Source organism: Chelonia mydas, chromosome 26, assembly GCF_015237465.2.
Source record: "Chelonia mydas isolate rCheMyd1 chromosome 26, rCheMyd1.pri.v2, whole genome shotgun sequence".
Classification (NCBI taxonomy): domain Eukaryota; kingdom Metazoa; phylum Chordata; order Testudines; family Cheloniidae; genus Chelonia; species Chelonia mydas.
The window spans coordinates 1769383-1790626 of NC_057859.1; the positions used below are offsets into that span (position 1 = coordinate 1769383).

Genomic DNA, 21244 nt, shown 5'->3' on the forward strand with positions numbered 1-21244 from the left:
AGGGCCCCATTGTGCCAGGTGCTGCACATACATGCATATAATAAGAGAGTGCTCCTGCCCTTCCTGACCATTTAAATAGACGAGACACAGGGTGGGAGAAAGAAAGTACTAGTAGCCCTTTTTACAGATGGAAAACTGAGGCATAGGGTAGCTCAGGATCACCCAGAGCCAGGAATAAGAACCCCAGCTTTCTGAGCTCCCCCTGGTGTCCTTAACCCAAGGGCAGTCTTCCTCTCAAGCATCACTTTTAAAGCCACTGGCCCCCCATGTTCAAATCCCAGCAGGGCTGACTCAGCCTTGCACCATTTGGAGAGAACCCCATCGTGCCAGGAGGTTTTGATCCCTGGGCAGTTCGTGGTGCAGGGGAGGGGAGTGTCTCTTGTAAATGATTTGAATGCTAGATGCCTGAGCACTTTACATAGCAATGGGGTGGTGCTTCATCTCCTGGCTGGTCTCCCTGGACCCTGCCCTCCTAGGCCAGTGCTGGCTGCCTTTCAGTGGTGCTGTTCACATAAAGTCTGTGACGTACCTGGGGGCAAAAAACACAGCTGTATAAATTGTGACTCACAACAGTTGTAAGCAGAAAGGCTTCAGGACAGAACCAAAGCCAGCCAGCACCTTCTCCCAGGGCAAACCAGTTTCTCAATAAGCAAAGGCAGAAAATGCTTCTCCATTCCCCGAATGCCACCCTAAATCACTCTGCTACCATATGGCATTTCTGCAGTGACAGTGCCTGGAGAGGCTACATAGGCGCGTAGGGCTCAGTGCATTGACACCCAAATGCTCTGCATTGTGTCCTTGCGCTGTGGGAAGCTCCTGCTGCCCCGGCCTGTTGCTGTGAGCTGACTCTGACTGTAATTGGAAGGTGTAGGCCTGGGCACACAATGCAGTGCCCAGATGCGGAGGTGGAATAATGGGGCTGGAATCCAGCTGGGAGCCAGGAATGCAGCAGCACCTGCATGAAGCTGGTATCAGAGACGTTCTCGAAAGAAGAAGCTGCTTCTTGGGATCCTGCTTTCATCCAGCGGTGACAAAGGTGGTTTTATTCAGGAGTGAACATGGCCATGTTGAGTAGGGGGAGCTCAGCTTCCAGGGCCCAGGAAATCATAGTGGAGATGCTAGTCCAGCATGGGTCATCCACACTAAAACCCCTTTCTGTCACCCCTCACCCTCTCCAAGCCAAACAGCCGAGATCTGGGATGCTTTGGGGCGGGGAGGGCAGGAAACAGTTTTGGGGCTCCAAGATGCTGAGCTGTTTGGAGCTTGCTGCAGTGTTGTGAATTGCATGGGGTGGAGTCTGGCCTACCGTCCTATAAAGCCCCCTGGGAACATCAGCTGGAGGACCCTTGCTCACCTGCATGCTTTTTAATCCCTGTTTCCACTCAAGGGCTCATGTGACAGAGAGCCCCCTGCAGTCAGGTGTGGAGGTGCTGGCCCTGGGGGCGAGGGTGGGAAAAGGACTGCCCACAAAAAGGGATAAAGTCAGGGGATTTGGTGGGGTGACTCAGGGATGTGCCCCGAGATCCAGGCTTGTGTATATAAAATGGTCTCGCTCTGTCCTGTCTGCTGAACTGGGCATTGTATCCTGCGTGGGAGTGGGGATTGGCTAGGGAGGAGCGCTTATCCGAGTTACCTGGCCATAGCACAGGCAGGGGCAGCCTTTTTTGAGAGACGCGTGACAGTTTGGACCGGTGAGATTCTGCTCCCGTGAGGTTGCGGGCGGGAGGGCAGGCTGGGGCTGCCCAGAGAGGAGTTTCCTGCAGTCAGCGCCAGCCCATCAAACTCCATCGACATCATGTTTCCAGATGCAGATGGCTCTGTGTCGAGTCTGTCCTGGGACAGCTGGGAGTGATTACCGTCCCCCTGTAGCAACGGGTAAAGATGACCTTGAACCAAGATTTATGGCCTGCCTAGAACACGAGTCCCAGGGGTCAGAGATGGCTTTGACGTGCTCTGGAATTAGAGGGCATGTGTTCTATCAAACGCAGCCCTGGCATGGTCTGGGGCCGCTAATTCCTCACCATACTGTTTGGAAAACGCAGATGATAAAGCTGTGTGCCGATAACCACACTGAACTGGCTTTGTCATCTCTCCTGCCTCCTTAGGTCCGCTACGCAACCTGGAGCATCATTATGGACTCGGTGGTGCCGTCCGATAAAGGCAACTACACCTGCATCGTGGAGAACAAATATGGGAGCATCAACCACACCTACCAGCTCGACGTAGTGGGTGAGGAAGGCTGAGCTGGGCAGAGGGTTAAGAAGGGAAATTGGAAACGTATGTCCCTGGGAAACCAGTGATGCAAACCATAAAGGTTGCACAAGGGGCCATGGTTGTGCAGAGGAGGGGGCTCCCCTGAGGTCCTGTTCTGTTCAGCAGAGCCTCTCTGGCAAGCAGACTGTCTGCATTTTCAACAGCTTGTTGGCCACCGGAACGATTCTGCTCCATTTCTGCTGTCGCCGTGCGCACCCCGCTCCGCAGCCTGGGGATGCTCTTGCTGGGCTCTGGGTGGGGATTGCGGAGGCTGACTCGAAGACTGGGGAAGCAGTGGCGATGCTGGGAACCTGAGCTCTGGGACTGAGGCCCCAGTTGGGAGAAAGGTGTTCTGGGTCCAGGACCAGAGAAACCCGTAGCGCATCCCTGTGAAAAGGCATTGCTCAAAGCTCCATAATTAGCTCTAGGCACCTCGCTCTATGTGGTGTTCGGAATCGGTGACCGTTGTCTAATTTCAGTCCACCTCTCAGGTGAGGTGTCAGCTGCTTGCTATCTCTTCTTTGGGCCCAAAGGTCGTGGGAAGAGCTCCCACGTTAGGCCTTGAGCTGATACCCCAAACGGACACTGGAGGGCAGTCCTGGGGTGGGGTGGAGTTCTGCACCGCTGCTTCGCCTGAGACAGTCCCTTCTGGCCGGCTGCAGGCCAAGAAGAGGTTGGGTGTTGGGGTACTTCCCCAAAGCAGGCAGGGGCGTTCCAGCCTGGCCGTGAGTTATACCCACGCACAGCATCACAGTCGGCGAGCTCCCAGTGGCTGGCTCACCTCTGGAAGGGGAACGCAAACCCCACTCTGGCTCATCCAGGAAGGCGTGCAGACGCCTCCAGTGGGGGCTCCCATCAGGGTGAAGAGGAACCTGCGGGCCTCGCAGTGCTCTGAGCCAAATGCAAAGCCCTTTTCGTCAGCTCAGCTTCCCCTCCACAAGCCCCTTGCCTGCATGTGTCCGTTCACTCACATTGCAGTTCAGTCAGTGACCTCCCGCAGTGTCTACGCCTGCAGGTGGGCAAGAGAGATTGTTTGTGGACTTGTTACTTGGGTGGCACTCGGATACTGCACTGCCAGGAGCTGCACAAGCACCACGACAGCTGGATGGACTCTGCTTCGCCCCTTTAATTGTCACTTGCCCCCGCGATAATCAGACTCATCTCTTTTGTCTCCCGAGAGCTCAGCTTGTCCCCCCGGGGAATGGGAAGGGTGGGCCTGGCCTCAGAGCTGGTGGCTTGGTTTTTGGTTTTGGTTTTTTAAATTTTAGTTAAAATAATTTTGTCGTCCAGACGGAACCTTTTTTTTCTTTTTTTTAAATCACCTTATTAGCCTTAATTCCCAGCTGGGAAGGCTGGTCTGTGCAGTTGCACATGTGGAGCTGCTCTAAATGCCAGTAAATGAACCATTAAAAATGTGATTTAATTTGATTACACTGAGCAAACTGAAGGGAATAGTCAGCAGTGGGAACAAAGGGGTTTCTTAAGGCTCACTCACCACAGTGGCGGGCTCTTTGTTAATCGGCTCGGTCCTCATTGGGTTTGTTTGACCTTTGACCTCGGATGAATAGGTAGCCATGTTTATCCCCCTCCCCCACGTTTCCTAACAAGAATTTCACCTGTCTGTGCCCCCTCCCCGCTTTGCAAACACTCAGTTTCTGGTTGTGCTGGGGAGGGTGATCCGCTCCATTCACCACACAGTGCACCGGTGGCTGTTCCAACCCGAAACCTCCCCCTTCTCTGGAGAAGCAGCATCCTCCAGCTTCTGCTGGGCCCAGGAGCAAACCAGGGGTTCTCTCAGTCCTTTGCTTGGCTTCAGGCCCAGGAGGGCGTTGCAGGGAGAGTCATCTGTGTGGGGCTGCAATGCCCTCTTGTCCATCCTTGGGAAGGAAAGTCTCCTCCCTGCTTGATTGCATGGCCCCATTTCCCTTCGCCCTTTTGTTGTAAGACTAATGGAATGGAACTGCCCTCTGCGGCTAAAGTCACTAATCAGAACTGGTTGGGTGGCTTTTTTATTTCAGTTTCACTAGGGGGTTTTGGGGCACCTGTTGTTGGAAATCCCTTTGGAAGTTAGTGGCTAGTCCTGCCCCTAGGAGCCCCATGTGAATCCTTCTGTGCAATGCCCAAGCTCAGGAAGGCTTGGTCACCAAGTATCCAGACCCGGCCTCGTGCACTGACACCTACAATGCAGCATAGTGGCTCTTCCATTTCATCCTGGCTACCGATGGGAAAAGGGACCCGATTCCAGCCAGGTTGATTCAGCGTTGGCAAGTGGCAGGAAATCCCAGACACCCAGCGCTGAGTGCAGTGAGATCTCAGCTGGAATATCGCCAGCCAGACCCCAGGCAGATTCTGTCATCTTCTGACTCCCGTCTGGTCCAAAGCTAGAGATCCTTTGCCCACCTTCGACTTTCAAGGGGACACATCTGATGGCACTGCTAGTCCTGCTCCATTGGAGGGACTGTTCCTTGCAGGCCTGGCTATCAAGGCAATGAGCAGACACGGAGTCATAAAGTCAGCCACCACTGCTCTTGCTGCTCAGAACTGCTAGTGCTTGATGGGTTTCATCTCCACTGTCCTGCTGTTCCCTTGCTGGAGGAGAGGCAAAGCCTGGGCTCTGACTTGGGTTGCAGGCAAAGGGCCAGAGTCAGAGGGAATATCTGCGGTGGTAGTAGCTGCATGTTAGTGAGCGTGGTTTGCACGCTAGAGGATGGGTGGTGAAAGCAGAGTATGCAGAGGAGAGCAGGCCCTGAATATTTCCAGTGTCCGCACTCCCACTTGTTGAACTGGTTTACCAGCATTTACCTTGTATCCCATTAAAATCAGGCCCATAGTCTCATCCATCCCCTTTCCTCCAAGAAGCTTCACTGCACAGAGGCAACCATTTCCTCCGCACAGTATCCATACGTGGTATGTATCTCCTTCTGAGATACACCTGTATTCCCTGCCAGCCTCGTTCTCCTGCCCTTGGGAAGCCATGACCGCCTCCCCCTCCTCTCTGGCACCAGGCAAAGTGGCAATTGCTAGAGATCAGAGAGCAGGATGAGAGTTCACTATGAATTAAAAACCACTCTTCTCTTTTCACCCTTCCTCAGGTGGAAATTCAACTGTGGAGAGAGCCACAGTGAGCCAGGCTCGCTTCCTGATGCTACCTGCAGCATCTCAAGGCACCTGCTAGGATGGCTGCTGCATTGGTTAGGGGCACAGGCCTGTCCTTGACAGCTCCCCCTAGAGCTGGGGCTCTCAATCGTCAGCTTTGTCCTTTCTTTCCCCCCTTGTCAGAGAAACCAGCTGTCGTTTGGCTTCTTCCTAACTCCCTCCTCAGTGATCAGCCCTGGCTGTAACCCTCTAGCTCGGCCTCAAGCGGCTCTCGGGATGGGAAGCAGGCTGAGGCCTGCTTGCATCGTCAGAGAGGGGGCGTGGTGAGGCACCGCAGAAAGTATGCTGCGTAATTCAAGGCGGCTGTGAGTGCGGGCAGAGGGGAGCTCTTGACAGGGGCTGCGCCAGTCCTGTGATACTTCGGGAACTGGAGTATGAATTTAGGCTATGGCGGGCCGCTTGTCAAGGTTCCTTAGCGAGAGGAATTAGAGGGGAAGACAGCCGGTGAAGCTTTCCCTTCGTATTTTTAACAAGTGACTGGCTGGGATGAAAAAGATCCGGTCTCTTGCCATGAAAAAATAACCCCTCAATCCCTGCGTTGTCACCTCTCAAGTGAAGATGTGAAGGCAGTGGCTGGTGGCAGGGCCTTTCCCTGCCGCTGCCATGTGCCTAACTCTCTTTGTTTCTGGGAAGCTGCATTCGCTTCAAATCCACATTTGTCTTGTTCATGCTTGCTTGCTTTCCGAGCCTGAGCAGCACGAGAGAGTGGGGGGCTGGGATTGCATCCCTGCCCACATACAAGCTTGGGTTAGGGCCTACTTCGTGCTCTGGCCGAGCATAGCAGTTTTGTTCTTGAGGCTGGGGACAGGCCTGTATTTTCAGTAGCTCCATGTTGCTCCACTTGGATTGTTGGCCCATAGAGTGAGGTCATGGGTCATGCTGCTCCCAGGGCTCTGGGCTGGCCTCTTGTCCTGTTACCGTGTTCTGTCTGTCCATCTTACGGTTTTATACATCACCTGGGCATCTGACCACCTTCCATGTAAAATCAATAGCAAAGTCGAGTGGGCTTCAGGGGTGTCTGGTACTTCTGATTCTGCCTTCTCTCACCATGCACACACAGAAGAGGTGTCAAGAAGTAGCTTCCTAGGTAGATTTAAATGCCCTGCTTCCACCAGTAGCCAGACACCAGGTCGAACCCGCCTGATAATTAACCAGATCCCTGTGGGCTCAGTCCAGTGGACAGCAAGCTATTCCAAGACGGCGGGAGAGGAAGCGAAAGAAGGAATGATGCTAAATACTCTACGCCCCCACTGCTGTGCTGTCACTCAGGAGCCCTCCCCTCTCTGCGCTCTCGAGCAGGCTCTGGGTGGAGTGCATTGCATGGGGATGGGGATTGGATACACGTTTGGGACAGGGGGTGGACAGAGACTTACCAATGATGTGCTAAGACTAGTCTTTTTATGTAGAATCCCAGCCACAAGTCCTCATCAAGTAATGGAGTCTACAGGGCTACAAGCAGCATTGAAAAAATGTAGGCAAGAAAAGATAATTTCTCGAGCAAAGTGTATGTGTGTGAGATTGAGAGCGACGTCTGGGTCACCCAGAGCTGCTCTTTAGTGGCCCGCTGGATGTGGCGCCCTGGTTTTGTGAGACCATCCCCTCTCTTGCCATGTCTTGCAGAGAGATCACCTCACAGGCCCATCCTCCAAGCTGGGCTGCCTGCTAACAAGACCGTGGCCCTGGGCAGCAATGTGGAGTTTGTGTGCAAAGTTTACAGCGACCCCCAGCCGCACATCCAGTGGCTGAAGCACATTGAGGTCAATGGCAGCAAAATCGGACCCGATAACTTACCCTACGTTCAGATCCTGAAGGTAACGTCCCATTCTGGGTGGGCCTGTTTGGTTTCCTTTGCAGGACGAGCTGGGAATGGAGCTGGTGAGGTGGAAGTGACTTGTGGGAGGAAGCCATTTGGGATGAAACTGGCATATCAGGAATGGGCAGGGCGATGATGTTTGCTACCATTCAGACTGGGTTAGGTATCAGTCTACTGACCAGCTGAGCCAAGACAGTGGGACATGCAGAGCCTTCTCCTGTTCTCTCCTCCCTGCAAAGCCTGAAGCAGAGGATAGTGGGTGGTTAGGACAGGAAGGTGCTGGTCTTTTCAGCAGAATGTGGGTATGACATGCCCTCCCCGAAGCACCAAGTTGGACTAAATACACTGGTGTAGAGTGACCTGGGGAGCAGAGAGTGGGGTTGTCTTAACTGGCCCAGGAACAGGCTGGCAGTGAAGCATTCAATGGCCCTGGGATCTGCATGCTCAGAGATGCAGTGGGCTGGGGGAGGATCACTCCTATTCCGTGCATTGTTATTTTTAAAATCACCAGTGTAGAAAGTGAGATAGTAGCTCAGGTGAGCCCTGCTCCCTTAGCCTCCACCACAGGCCTGGAACCCCACTTCAAGGGAGCCAAGTTGCTGCACAGCAGAGAGCAGAAGCACATGCTTGCACACGCCTCTCTGCTGTGTTGTACCTAATACCTGTCAGTGCCACTTACAGCAACCCACTGTGCCCTTTATCCAGTGGTTTCATGGCCACCCTAGTGCCCGCCCCCCCCCCCCCCCCCCCCCGAATCTGTTCCTTGTCAAACGGGGCATGTTCATTCATCTGGGAGCTCTGGGACTGCCCATGTGTTAATTCAAAGGTTGTGCTGTTGCTGACTTTCTGCACTGGTCACCAAATTGTCATGACTTCAGGTTTGCCATAAGCCAGTGCATTGATCAGCTGTTTCAATGCACAAGCCCTTCTTCGTTAAACCTACAGGCACCTCCGGGCTGTGTGTGTCTGGCTTGTTGTCAGACCCTTTGCACTTCTGCAGACAGACACCACCAGTGCTTGATATGGGGGATGGGGCGCAGAGGACTTGAGCTGGTCGCCCCTTGATTCAGCGTTTGGGCAAGTCACTGATGATGTGATTGATGTTGATCTCAGGGCTGCGATGTCCAACTGTGTCAATGTGACTCCTGTGTTGTTGGTTTGTTCTAGCACTCAGGAATTAATAGCTCTGATGCGGAGGTGCTGACCCTGTATAATGTGACAGAGGCCGAGAGCGGGGAGTATATTTGTAAGGTTTCCAATTATATTGGCGAGGCTAACCAGTCTGCGTGGCTCACTGTCACCAGACCCATGGCAAAAGGTAAACTGAAGAACACCAACTGGGATCTTACTTGGACAGTCAGTCCCTAGCGGTGGAAAACAAAACTCTGGGCTCTCTTGTTTCTGCTATATTTCTGGTGCCACAAGCCATGGAAAAATACTCGCAGTGGCCAGTTTAGTTTTGTGCTCTGTGTCGCTTGCCCGCCTTCCCCTCCTGGATGTTTCTCCCCTGCGCGCTCTCACTGTATTAGCAAAACACATTGGATAGGTGCATCTAAACCACCCCAGCATCTTCCCTATGAAACACAAGCTGTCACTTCTCGCTCCAGCTGTGTCTTTTCCAGCGCATCTGGGCTTGGGGTCTTCGCTAAGTTAGATCCCCTCCAAAATAAAGAAGTGATTCAGCCCTATTTTGCTCATGGCTCCTCGCTTTCAAACCTCGATCTATGCACCAGATCTGACTGTGACAATACAGTGTTGTGTTCTCCCCTCCGTCTCACAGTCTGTCATCTCCCTACCCAAACCCCACTCCTTCAGCTATGTTGTCTTCCATCATGTTTCTCCGCAATCCCATCGCCTCCCCTTGTGCAGTTGTGTTGCATGAAACTAAGCGGGCCCCTTCTTCCTGAGGTCCATTTTTCCATGCAGCCCATCACCAGCATGTTCAGATGGGCCGGAAATTCAGTTTGGTGAAGGGTTTTAACAAACATCTCCTTAGGCCAGCCTGGATCAAAGGTTGTCCTAAGGGTCTCTTTAACAGGTCTACAGTGGTCTCTCTCTGCTACCCGGGGGTCTGGCAAATGAGACACCAGGGCACGTTCCTCCCCCATCCTCCACCTTGGTTCCTAGAAGATCTCATGTCGTTTGCTTGTCCGTTTTTTGCTTCCATTTGTTTTCTTCTAGACGGCTGGAGTTAACACAACAGACAAAGAAATGGAAGTCCTTCACTTAAGGAATGTCTCATTTGAGGATGCTGGGGAGTATACATGTTTGGCGGGTAATTCTATTGGGATCTCCCATCACTCTGCATGGTTGACAGTTCTCGAAGGTACATACTCCTCCTTCTGCTGTCTTTCCCCATCTCATTTCTGTGTCCGATGAACTATGCATTGCAGCCTGGGAGAGAGCTTGGGCTTTCCCTTTCCTCCCCGCCCTGGGGAAAGCACAGAGCTTGCCAGTCAATTCTTCCACACCTAGACACCCAGCTTTCCCAGCAAGGGCAGTGCTCTCAGCCACTCTGCCCTGGTGACAAGTTAGGACTCAACCCATCCCCAGGGTGTCTCATGCTGCACCTCCCTGTGTGGCTCTTGCTGGTCAGAATCCAAAGCAAGGGGGTAATTTATGCTGCACTTGGGTCTGTCTCCCATGCTGGAGCTGGCAGGAGCGTGTGCCCTCTCCACTTGGTGCCAGGGCCCTGCCTCTCCCCACCTTGGGGACGGTTTAGAATTGGTGGCCGTGCCCACCCGCTCTCTCCCTGGACGAGGCAATGCATATCTCTGATTTACTTGTAACCGGTGGTTCAGTCCAGCTAGAACAGGCTGGTTCCGTCCTTTCAGGCAATGCCAGTGTTTCCCATTCCCTGTGCCCCCACGCCGGCTGACCAAAGCGCCGATGCATTAGCCCAGGGTGATAACAGTGTTTCTAGGAACCACCCAGGCCTCTGGCTCCCCTGGAAGTCTCAGTGTAAGCGGCTGCCCCTCAGTTTCAATAGAAGAGGTGGCGGTGTCACAGTGCCCCATGGCAGCACGTGGAGGGAGTTTGGGAGTGGGGATTGCAGCCTATGGAGGCAGAGGAGCTCTCTGGCCCTTCTTGCCAGCCCGGGGGCTGGTTCTGAAGCCATCATGAATGGAAGCGCTGCTCAGTCTGACGCTGGGCCTTTGATAGGGGGGTTAAAGAAGAGGACCATGGAGGAGGTTCCTGGTCCCCTTTGTCCCCCGAGCCCTCACAAATAGAACTAAGTAAAAAAAAGAATAAATTGGGGAAAGTGGTGGGTCAGCTACAGCCCCCATGCCTCATGCTGCTGTCTCCTTCGCCCCCCCTCCCCCGACCCTCCCTGGGGCAGTTTGAGCATCAGTAGCCCTGGCCTTGCCCTGAGGAGGAACCTGGTCCCTGGGTGCTGGGGTTGCAGTGATGGGTGCCGTGCTATTTCCTCTGCATGAGCCCTCTATGGGCAGCTTGTGCTGCTGCCTTGGCATGGGTCTGGCTCACCCATGCCCTGTCCCTTTCCCTGACAAGGCCTGATAACTGGCAGCTGCAGGAAGTTTTTGGGGTGCGCCTGGTGGTGCTTTTCATACAAAAACTTTCTCCGTTATCAGCCACTTCTCCCTTGTCAGACCTGCCCCGTTCAGAGCTCTGGGATCTGAACAAGAGATGGTAGCTGCTTCTCTCCAGTGGGGTATAGCATGAAAGGCTTGGACTCCCTCTAATGCCTTCTCTGAGGCTCTCTGCTCTTCTGGGGGGGAGGGCTGGGCTGGGGGAACTTGTGTCTTAATGAACTGCAACTCCAGTGTCCTCACCGACCCGTCTGTGGTGCCGTGCATAATACACCGCGCCGCCTGGCTGCAACTGCGCTGAAACTGTTCCTGAACTTCCACCGCTCTCGCTGCGACTCAGCTGGGGGTTTGCTAGTAAAGAGGGGTCCTGCTGCAGTTCAGAAGGGAGGCAAACCCCCAGGGGAGGGGGCAGGTTTTGTCTCCTGATGAAAAGAAATTCTCTTTAAGGGGCTGCTAGTGACCATTTGAAAAAAAACACCCCAAGTCCCCGTGGTAATTTTTTTTTAATGCCTGTGACTCCTGTTCAAACTATTTGCAGTCTCACAAGGTCAGCGTTTTATTTTGGCCTGTCCCCTTTGTCCCCGCGTTGTTCCTGATAATTCCCCCCTAGAAATCTACAGTCCCAGTTCAGAGTGGGTAGGAAAATCCTCAAAGGTGCATGTCCCTGAATCCCCTCCCGCTCTTACCCACCATGAACAGAAAGGGGGCGTCCCCAAGCCAGGCCTGGGCCATGCAGAGATGAGGTGCTGTGCCCCTCTGTCCATGCTGCTTTGCAACAGCCGCACGGGTTAAAATGATGTCGATACCATCCCAGAAGGTCCCAAGGGCACCCAACCTCTTTTGCTCTCCCAGCTATCGGTGGAAGGCTCTGCAGCTGCGCCTGCTCAGTCTTGTGATGGCCTAACGAGCACAGCTGGGCCTGATTCCAGATCATCTGGTTCTGAGCCTTGGCTCCGATTCCTGACCTGCCTTGACCCGTGGCTCTGGCATTCAGACTCTGATTCTGACTCCTGTCCTGACTGCCCCGACCCAGTCTCCTGACACTAGCCAGGGAGCCATGGGAAGTCCCAGAAGTTCTCAGCCCAATATATCTACCCACTTGTATGTATGTTTTACTTCTCATTTAACCCCAGCTCCTTGGAGGAGGTTACAGCCCTGCCTCCTCTTGCTACTCCACTCCCAGACACTTGCATTTGTGACCTCTCTGGGTGGAGGGGCTGCACTGCCTGGCCATTTGGTCTCAGGTTCCCTCAGCTGAGGTTTCCCACCAGCCAACATCTGCTTATGGTGTGGTGGGACTGAGGGGGTTACGTGACCTTTTACATAAAGGTTTGTGCTTGTTCTTCGCGTCTCTCCAAGCTTTGGTTGGCTGAGGACCTGTGTGGCGAGGCGGCTTGATAACACCACACGGTCACTTGTGTGCACAGGGATGCTGGGGCACCGAGGAGGTGTCTGGCCTTGGCTGGTCCCTGCTGTATGTTGGGTTGTGTGTCCTATTTTGTTTAGACAGGGCTCAGACCCCGAGATAGCTGGAACCAGGAGGTTTGCCAGGCTTGGACTCAGCTGTGCTTAAAGCCTCTCTGGGCCAGGAGGGGAGGCATGTCTCATCCCAATCTTTGTGGGCAGGTGTCGCTCCCCCCATTCTAACACACCACCCCGCAAAGGATTTGCAGTACTAACACCTTGTTCACACTGACCAGCTATTGAAGACAGGCCGGCCATGATGACCTCGCCGCTGTACCTGGAGATCATTATTTACTGCACGGGGGCCTTTCTCATCTCCTGCATGGTCGTGACCGTCATCATCTACAAGATGAAGAGCACCACCAAGAAGACGGACTTCAACAGCCAGCTGGCCGTGCACAAGCTGGCCAAGAGCATCCCACTGCGCAGACAGGTAACAGAAAGTAGATAGGGGGTTTGTCTGCATGTACTGCCTCTCCTCAGAGACCCTGCTGCCTGCCCAGCAATGCTGCCCGGACGGCCCATCCTGTCTGAGCTAGCCCAGGCCACTGGCACAAACAGCCAGGGGAGGTTCATGTCTCTCTGAGGGTCAGGAGGAGGAACAGAGGGAGGGGAACATGTTATTTGAGCGGCGGCGGCTGAAGTGCAATCTCGATTGCTTGCAAAGCAGAGCCTCAGAGTAGGGGGTGCGGGTGGGCTTGTTAAGAGGGTTGCAGGTGGATTGGGTTAAACGCCAAGCTGATCTCTTGCCATGTTTCTATGCTATTTATAAAGTGCCTGTCCAGTGCTGTACAAAACCTCTTTAAAACCCCCAGTTCTCTAAGTCAACAGAGAACAACCCCTCATATACACTCACATGCATGCTTCTGGGCGCTCGCTAGAGAGACAGGGCAGGTGGGGTAATGTCTTTTATTGGCCCGGCTTGTGTGGGTGAGAGACACGCTTTCATATCCCATAGCTCTCCATCAGATATCCACTTAATGTCTTCACTTGACCCATGTCCGAAACTCCCAGCCATGCCTCTGGCTGGGCCCCGTTCTCTCTTCCCCAGGGGTAAGCCTGGTTGGTGTGATGACAGATCTTCCCCTGGTCCAGCTAGACTGCTGCGATCCAGAGATCTGCAGTTCCCAGCGCCGCACCTGGCCAGGATCTCCGGGGTCTGGTTGATTATGGTCCATGGGGAAAGTGTGTCGATGCAGCAGTGTGGAATTTCTTAGCTTGGGCAGAGGGGGAAGAAGAATAAGCCAGAAAAGCCGGTGTGTGTGTGTGGGGGGGGGGGGCGACATGAGATGGGCACAGGGGTAGGGGTAAGTGGGCAGACTGTAATGATAGTTTTAAAAAAAAATTCCCCCAGCCCAAAAATATCTGTTCTCTGCATCGCTGAGCAGGTGCCTCTGTGAACCTTCCCCATGTCTCTTGGCGTTTACGGCAGGTCGGTAAGGGTTATGGGGGGATCTGGAAGTCATGGCAATTTAATATTTGATGGGGGGAGTGTGGCCTACACACTGAGTGGCTGGAAGGGCTCCATGGGCCGTAGATTTTACGATACCAGCACAGCATAGAGGAAGTTAATTAGAAATAATTTAGTCCCGCTCTATGTTGGAGTAATGCCAATGGGGCCATGGTAGCAGCTGGATCCATGCAGAACGCCGTGTTCTTCTTGCGTGCAAACTGTGGGGGTTCTACACTGGGTTATCTTTTTGGAGGGTGTCCTTGGTCTTTTCCTCAGTTCCATGTCACAAGCAAATGGCTTGTAATCGAGTCTGAAACTTCCTGCTAAACCCTCACTGACGCCACTCCCAGATCAGCTGAAAGGGTTTGCTGCGGAGCAGGGAGAGTCGTTGCCTCCAGGGGCCGAGCATGCTGCTCCTCCAGCACTAGGGAATGAGCGACCAAGCCTAGGAATCTGACCAGTTCGGATGGTGCAGTACAGGGCACAAGATGAGGTGTGACTCAGTTGGTCTGAGAGCCAATGTTCTTGTCCCGTCTGCTGCACCTGGGGAAGAGGGAAAAGGGGCCCGGGTCTGTGTCCATGTCCAGTCTACGGCAAAAGGAGTAGTTGAGTACAGCAGGGAAGTGGGAGCCAGGACTCCTGTCTTCTGTCCCTGGCTCTGCCACCTGAGGCAAGTCACAGCATCTGTAACTTGGGGATAACGATTCCAGCCTCCTCCCAGGGGGATTGTGAGGCATAACTGGTGTTTGTAAAGCCCTTTGGGGGGCCTAGAGAAGGGCCAGGCCACTGCATGCTGCAGCAGATTCAGCACCCGGGAGACAGGGCTCCCTCCGCCTCCAGCAGGTAACTAAAGCACTTTGGTCAGCAGCTCCTCTCCTTATCGGAACCAAGCATGTCCCTGCCCCAGGTGCTTCCTGAAGGTAACCCACTGTCCCTTGGCTCTCCCATTGCAGGTGTCAGCAGACTCCAGCTCCTCCATGAACTCAGGGGTGATGCTTGTCAGGCCCTCGCGGCTCTCCTCTAGTGGCACCCCCATGCTGGCAGGTGTCTCGGAATACGAGCTTCCCGAAGACCCTCGGTGGGAGCTCCCCCGGGACAGGTGACACACTCTCTTGCGCCGGGTTCCACAGAGGGGCAACCCCGGCCTTTCCATAGCTAGCTGGCTCCTGCATCTGATCGCAATTCCTCCACAGCCTGATCCAAATGCTACTGAAGTCAAAGGAAAGGCTCCTGCTGGGGTCAGCAGGAGCTGGATCAGGCCCTTAGCAGATCAAGTCCCATAATTATGCTAATGGGGAGGAGGACTCATGGCTGGTGTGTTCCTCCCCGAAACAGCCATTCGGGAGCTTTGCCCTCAGGGTGAGCATGTGCTCCCAGGGGCCGATGTGCGTCTCCCTCCTACCCTTGCTGCTTCCAGACCAGCAGCAGGGAGCATTGCGCATCTCCATGTGCCTGTTCTGCTGTGTCACGTCTGAAATGGATTTCAAATAGCCAAGAGAAATGACTGCTGGGTTTGTGCCTTCCTGTGTGATAACCCCTTCCGTGGAACCTCTGCCCCTCTTGCTCCCCCAGCAGCTGAAGGTGCTCAGAATATTCCCATCCCTGCAGAGAGATCAACCTCACACTCAAATCTACGGATGGTGAGGCCTTCCTGGAACATGAATCGATCTCTCTCCAGCAGCCTCAGCTGTGTAATGACCAGCTGTGGCTGCACTGCATTGATTACAAGCTTCTGAAGTTGCTGTTTTCTAATTGTATAACTCTCCATTAGAATACATCCTGATATGCAAAAAAATCCATGTGCCCTGAGCTGTGCTCGGCTTCTTAGCCCACAGATAGACTCCTCCAGCCTGCAAAGGGCATTACGTGCGTTCCTGCTTACGGCCTTGCTGGAGTCTGTGCTAAAGTCACTGGGGCAGTGTCACCCATACAATGTCCTCTCCCATTCCCATGCACGCCTATGACGTTGGCCCTGCCTTTCCAAGGGGAGCATGAACTCCCATCAGGAACTTGCCTCCTTTCTGCAGAGTTACCTCTTGTGTCCTGTTCTGTGTGAGTGTATCTGTCTCTGCAGACATGAGCTGCATCCTTCCTCCTCTGGTTTACTTTCTTCTCTCCTCTCATCTAGGCTCATCCTGGGTAAGCCTCTGGGTGAAGGCTGCTTTGGGCAAGTGGTTCTCGCTGAAGCCATCGGCCTGGACAAGGACAAGCCAAACCGCGTGACTAAAGTGGCAGTCAAGATGCTGAAGTGTAAGTAGGGGCCATAGGCACTGCAGGGTTTTCCCCAGCTTTGCAGCTGCCTCTCTGAGTTGGTCTCAGCTCAGGCTAGCATCAATCCTGCTGACTTTGGGAAATGTACCTTGGGGAGGAGAGGCAGGGGGAGTGTGCATATTTGCTGGAGGCCTGGCCTGGCCAGCCCTGTGTTCCAGAAGGGCCTCATCTCTCTCCCACTGAAACCAATGGGAGTTGTTGGATTGGGCCCCAACTGAGCAAGTTTGTCGTTAGAGCATCGGTTGGGCTTTTTTCAAGAAGAGCTTCTGACTCTGCGCGCCCAGCGGCTGTCATAGGCCTATAGCTGCTGGAATCCCACAGCAGATGGCTTGAGGCCCGGAGCGTAGCCATGGCCAAGGGCTGCACAGCCAAGGAATAGCCTTTCATGCCCAGTTTGCACTCCCCTCGAGCCAGCATTCACTTATCCAGAGCCTCTGCAGTTCAGCCCTGCAGTGGTACGTGCTGCCCAGGGAGAGCTGGGCTCTCCCCAGCAGCTGCTCTGATGGAATCACCCTGCACAATCTAATAGCTTCTCCAACAATCTCTGTTTTGAGTGACAAAAGGGGCAGTAAAAACTGGTTGTGGAAGGGGCCTGCAAATAAAGGCAGAGAAGAATTATACTCTGTTTACGGGGATGCTGTGGGTGGTCCCTTAAGGCCGGAGAATGCCTGTTAGGAAAGTCTCTTGTACAGATTTCACTCTATCTGATTTAGCTCGTTAATTTATGCCATGCTTGTCACTGCTATCTGACCGCCTTTCTCGCTTGAGCTCGGTCTCTGCCACTCCACCTGGAAGGCAGCTGGGGAGAAATACCCAACTCCCCAAACCAGCCCCGTCCTGGAAAGGGAGATGAACCTGAGAATGCTGGTTTAGCTGTGAATACTGCAGCACTTCCTGGGGCGAAATCGTTCCGATGGGGCTACCACGAGATATGCCTGTACGTACACAGTGCAAGTGCTCTGCATCCCTGTGAAGGAGGAGGACAAAGAAAACCAAGTCTGTAAATCTAAAGCTGCCTAATGGATGCTGCTGCAGACCTAGTTCTAGGCCTCACTTTAGCTTAACTCAGCCTGATCAAACATGACCTGTGCCTTTCTTTGTGTTTTAAGCTGATGCTACGGAGAAGGACTTATCTGACCTGATATCTGAGATGGAGATGATGAAAATGATTGGCAAGCACAAGAACATCATCAACCTCCTGGGAGCCTGCACTCAGGATGGTGAGTTCTCTGTGCATGGCTGAGACTCCAGCAAACTGCTTCTCTGCTAGGACAGCAAGAATGCTGGGGGTAGCCTGGGGCGAGGTTGAGGGTGAGGTTGTAGAGGTGGAAAGATACAGGGACTTTAATCCAGATGAGTTTTGAAAATGGTTGGCCATCCCAGAGCTGTCTGAAAGGGCCAGTGCCCAGTGAATGGCAGGGATGGTGTCCCTAGCCTGTTTGCCAGAAGCTGGGAATGGGCGACAGGGGATGGATCACTTGATGATTCTGTTCTGTTCCTTCCCTCTGGGGCACCTGGCACTTGCCACTGTCGGAAGACAGGACACTGGGCTAGATGGACCTTTCGTCTGACCCAGTATGGCCGTTCTTATGAAGACCAGAGGGAGTGTGTGGCTGACAGGGAGGCACCTCTCCTGGCAAACGCTAGCAGGGTCAGAGTTGTCTGGCCATTTCTAGAGTCTCTCTGTGTTTGGGCCTGAAGGAACGGAAGGGATGCCAGGCCAGAAAGCCTCTGTGAGGTATATGTGCAGGCGTGGGTGTATGGATGCTCACACAGAGATCACTTTATATTGGCTGTGGGGAGGAGTGGAACAGGGCGGTTTGTTTTCACATGGCCGGAGCTGGTCACAGAGCCCTGGGGTTGGATGAGTCACATCACACCCAGCCTGCATGTGGGCCTGGGTTTGTTTTTGTTGTGTGATTTTCTGGCTTGGAGTGCGGCTGACTCAACACAGCAGGAGCAGGGCCAGTTCTTCCCCTCACACGTCAGAGGAGCAGCTTCTGACTTGCCAGAGAAGTGGTATGTGTACATGTGTGAGAGTGTGCGGGGGGGCGTGTACGTACGCACGCAAGATGCCTGAGCTCTGTTCTGAGCAGAGACCTTGATTCCTTGCTGTGGGTCAGCTCCTGCAGCTCCCCTGTATGAAACCGCCGCCCAAGCCCACAGGCGCCCCTCAGACAGACACTTGGCAGTCTCGGGGCTCTGTGCCCCGGAGGCTCTGAAGGGCTTGTGGATGTGCACAATACACAGCTTAAATGCCCATGCAGCCATGTGTCCTGTGCATCCAAGCCCGAAGCCTGAGATGCTCGGCTTTGTCCCCTCCCGTTTGCCTTAGGTCCACTCTATGTGATTGTGGAGTATGCGTCCAAAGGCAACCTGCGGGAGTACCTGCAGGCCCGGCGGCCCCCCGGCATGGAGTACTGCTACAACCCGACCCATCTCCCCGAGGAGCAGCTCTCCTTTAAGGACCTGGTGTCCTGCGCGTACCAAGTGGCCAGGGGGATGGAATACCTGGCATCCAAAAAGGTGAGCAGTGGTCGCGAGCTCCGTACCTGGGGGAGCACTTGCAGAACCCCCGTCCCTCTCCAGGCTGGGGAGCACAGAGGAGTGATGATTGGGCACCTCTAGGGGCCTGACCCAGTCAGTGGAGGCCGGGTTCCCAGTCTGAATCCGCCCCAAGTCATGAAAACAGCCCCTGTGACTGAAAATTCAGGTGGTGCTTGGCTGGTCTGAGTCAAATGAGTTTGGGGCTCTCGATCCAAGGATCCCCAAACCCACCCCTGCAGCTGTCACTAACTGGACCCTTTGCTGCTGAAAGGCCGAGGGAGCCTTGAAGACCGAACTCCCTTCTCCCCTCAGAGGCCTGTCCCTGAACAGAGCTGAGGACTTTGCCTGGGGCCTGTCAATGCCGCCGTACTGTCTGTCTGGGCTCTGTGGACAAGCAGCAATCTTAGCTGTTCAGCGCTGCGGATCTGGCCTCTTTCCCCAACATATTGAAAATTAAAATACGAGCAATACAACGGCACTGAGTCCATCTCCGCACACCCCTGGCTGGAGCGAAGGAGGTAATTACTGAACTGAAACCCCCGTTACCTGCCTTCTGTCTGGAATCAGGACATGTTGATAATGCTTGAAAGGTCACTGTAACAATGCTGGAGCAGCCGCGGCCAACTGCACGTACATCAGCAGTAAGCGAAAGAGTCTCTAGAGATTCCCAGCTCGCCTTGGCCAGGAAGGGATTAGGGCTTGGCACCTGGTTCCCCCGGTGCTGGCCGTGTTTCGTGCTCTGGGATCGTGGCTGTGGCTCTTTGAAGGCTGGCGGGTAGTTCAGTGCAAGGCAAGGTCTTTGCTAACACGCCAGCCAATGCAGCAGCGAAAACCCCCGGCCTAACGGGGTCTCCATTCTCTTCAGTGCATCCACAGAGACCTGGCTGCCAGGAACGTCCTGGTGACGGAAGACAACGTGATGAAGATCGCAGACTTCGGCCTGGCCCGGGACATCCACCACATCGATTACTACAAGAAGACGACGAATGTGAGTGGTGCAGTGGGGGAAGGGGAACGAGCTGAAGCTCCGCTTTAGAGCTAGCAGGTTTTTCCTGAGGCCTCTGCCAATATTTATAGCTTGGCTGGAGACTTTCTAGGGCGGTGTCTGTACTGAAGTCCCAAGCTCTGTGAGCACGGGCTGCCGTATGCAGAGAGAGAGATTCTCCTCGGTCCTGTAACAGCAGAGTGATGTCTGCCCGGTGGGCAGCATGCCCTCTGCTCCCTTCGTTCTCCCCACGGCCTGCCCTCGCCCTCGGCCGCCCACCCCGCTCAGTTGCCGTGGCAACGAGAAGGCCATGTTCCCAAGGCGGATGAAGTCTCGGGGCTGGGAGAGAGCAGGGCCCGAGTTTCTCCTCCTGGTGCCAAGGTCCCGAACACGGGTGATCATGGAACGCTCCCTGGCCTTTCGCACAAGAGTGGCGGCACTAACTAGTTAGGAGAAAGGGCTTAGACAGCTACCATTTCCCCCCCGCAGGGGAGGCTGCATTTTGGTGGTGGGTGATCGTCCGTAAAGCCCTCAGGGATGGAGCACTGGGCATCCTGTGTTCTTTTTACCCAGGTCGAAGGTCCCTCTTTGCCAAAGAGACTTGCCTAGCGTAGGTGTCATGATTCCCTTGATGGCAGTGCCCAGGGTGCCGTGAACAGTCGCAGTTACAGAGGGGAGGCTAACATATTGTACAGAATCAAGCCTGCTTCTCCTCTGGAGGCTGAATTCAGGTGTGGGGGCTTTCCTGCATTCCAGGGTCGCTTACCAGTGAAGTGGATGGCACCGGAGGCCTTGTTCGACCGAATATACACCCATCAGAGCGACGTGTGAGTACCCCACCGCTCCTGCTAGCCATGAGGAGATATCTGTGTTGCAGCATGCGTGCCTAGGCACAATTCAAAGGATAGACTAGGTTAGGGCCAGCTGGGTCTTGGGAGGGGCTGTCCCAAAATCACTGTTCCAGGGAACTGTTTTTCCTCTCCCCTCCCTCATGGATAACACCTGCCTCTCTCCAACGTGCTGAGCGTTCTCCACTGCAAACACAGATGCGCAGCTGGACTCTCAATGAAGCTCCCTATTGCTGACCCATCCACACTGCTCTCCCAGCCCATCAGCTGTATCACATCATGTTGGGACTCTGTCTGCATGTCTCCCCTTCCTATTTAGCTATCGGCCTGCCAGGTGGCATTCAAGCAGCCTCTCCATAAGCCTCCTTTGTGTTGGGTATTTTCCCAAAGGTGAAAAGCACCAGATGGGAGTCATCTTAATCTAATGAAACAATAATTGTCATAAGCAGACACAATATTTTGAGTCTAAATGATCTGGCAGCAGGGCTTGTTTGTCTTCCAAATGCCTCTGAATTAGAGCTGCCAATCTGAGCTCTTCACTTTCCTGCAAAGATCTTTTAAATCATCGGAAGCTTTTAAACTCTCTCCTGTCCGATGCCTTCTGATGATGAATGCTTGGAGGCTACGTTCTGCTCTCAGCTGCACGGCTGTGAGGCCATCGAAGCCGGCCCGCTTGTACTAGTGGAACTAGAAGCTGAATTTGGCACCTGGGCTAAGGTTTTTCACAAGTGCCCAGTGATTTTGGATGACCTGAGACATCTTGCTGATTTTCACAACATGGGCGCTCAGCGTTTTCTCAAGAACAGGCCCCTTTTAAGACATGTCAAGTTGGACACCCAAAATCACTAATCGCTTATGCAAACCTTGGCCTTGGTGTCCTAACAAGGGGCAAGGTGTAGTGCA

At 54.0% G+C, this 21244-nt stretch overlaps 1 protein-coding gene across 9 annotated transcripts in view; it reads left to right on the plus strand.

Moving 5' to 3' along the window:
- The window catches only part of FGFR1 (fibroblast growth factor receptor 1), an 86677-nt gene that overhangs the window by 43312 nt on the left and 22121 nt on the right, over positions 1–21244 (plus strand). For 4 of the 9 annotated variants that reach the window (XR_006287532.1, XM_043536311.1, XM_043536309.1 and 1 more), the window contains 10 exons: positions 2106–2229; positions 7030–7220; positions 8390–8540; positions 12474–12676; positions 14644–14789; positions 15819–15940; positions 17071–17181; positions 18297–18487; positions 19374–19496; positions 20250–20320. Coding sequence is in view for 8 of the 9 variants with exons in the window: in XM_043536311.1 (XP_043392246.1) it covers positions 2106–2229; positions 7030–7220; positions 8390–8540; positions 12474–12676; positions 14644–14789; positions 15819–15940; positions 17071–17181; positions 18297–18487; positions 19374–19496; positions 20250–20320 (1433 nt within the window). In the remaining variant the exon portion in view is untranslated. Of the gene's footprint in view, positions 1–2105; positions 2230–7029; positions 7221–8389; positions 8541–9403; positions 9549–12473; positions 12677–14643; positions 14790–15818; positions 15941–17070; positions 17182–18296; positions 18488–19373; positions 19497–20249; positions 20321–21244 lie in introns of all 9 variants that reach the window. The other 5 variants (XM_037886325.2, XM_037886329.2, XM_037886328.2 and 2 more) reach the window with 3 other exon arrangements.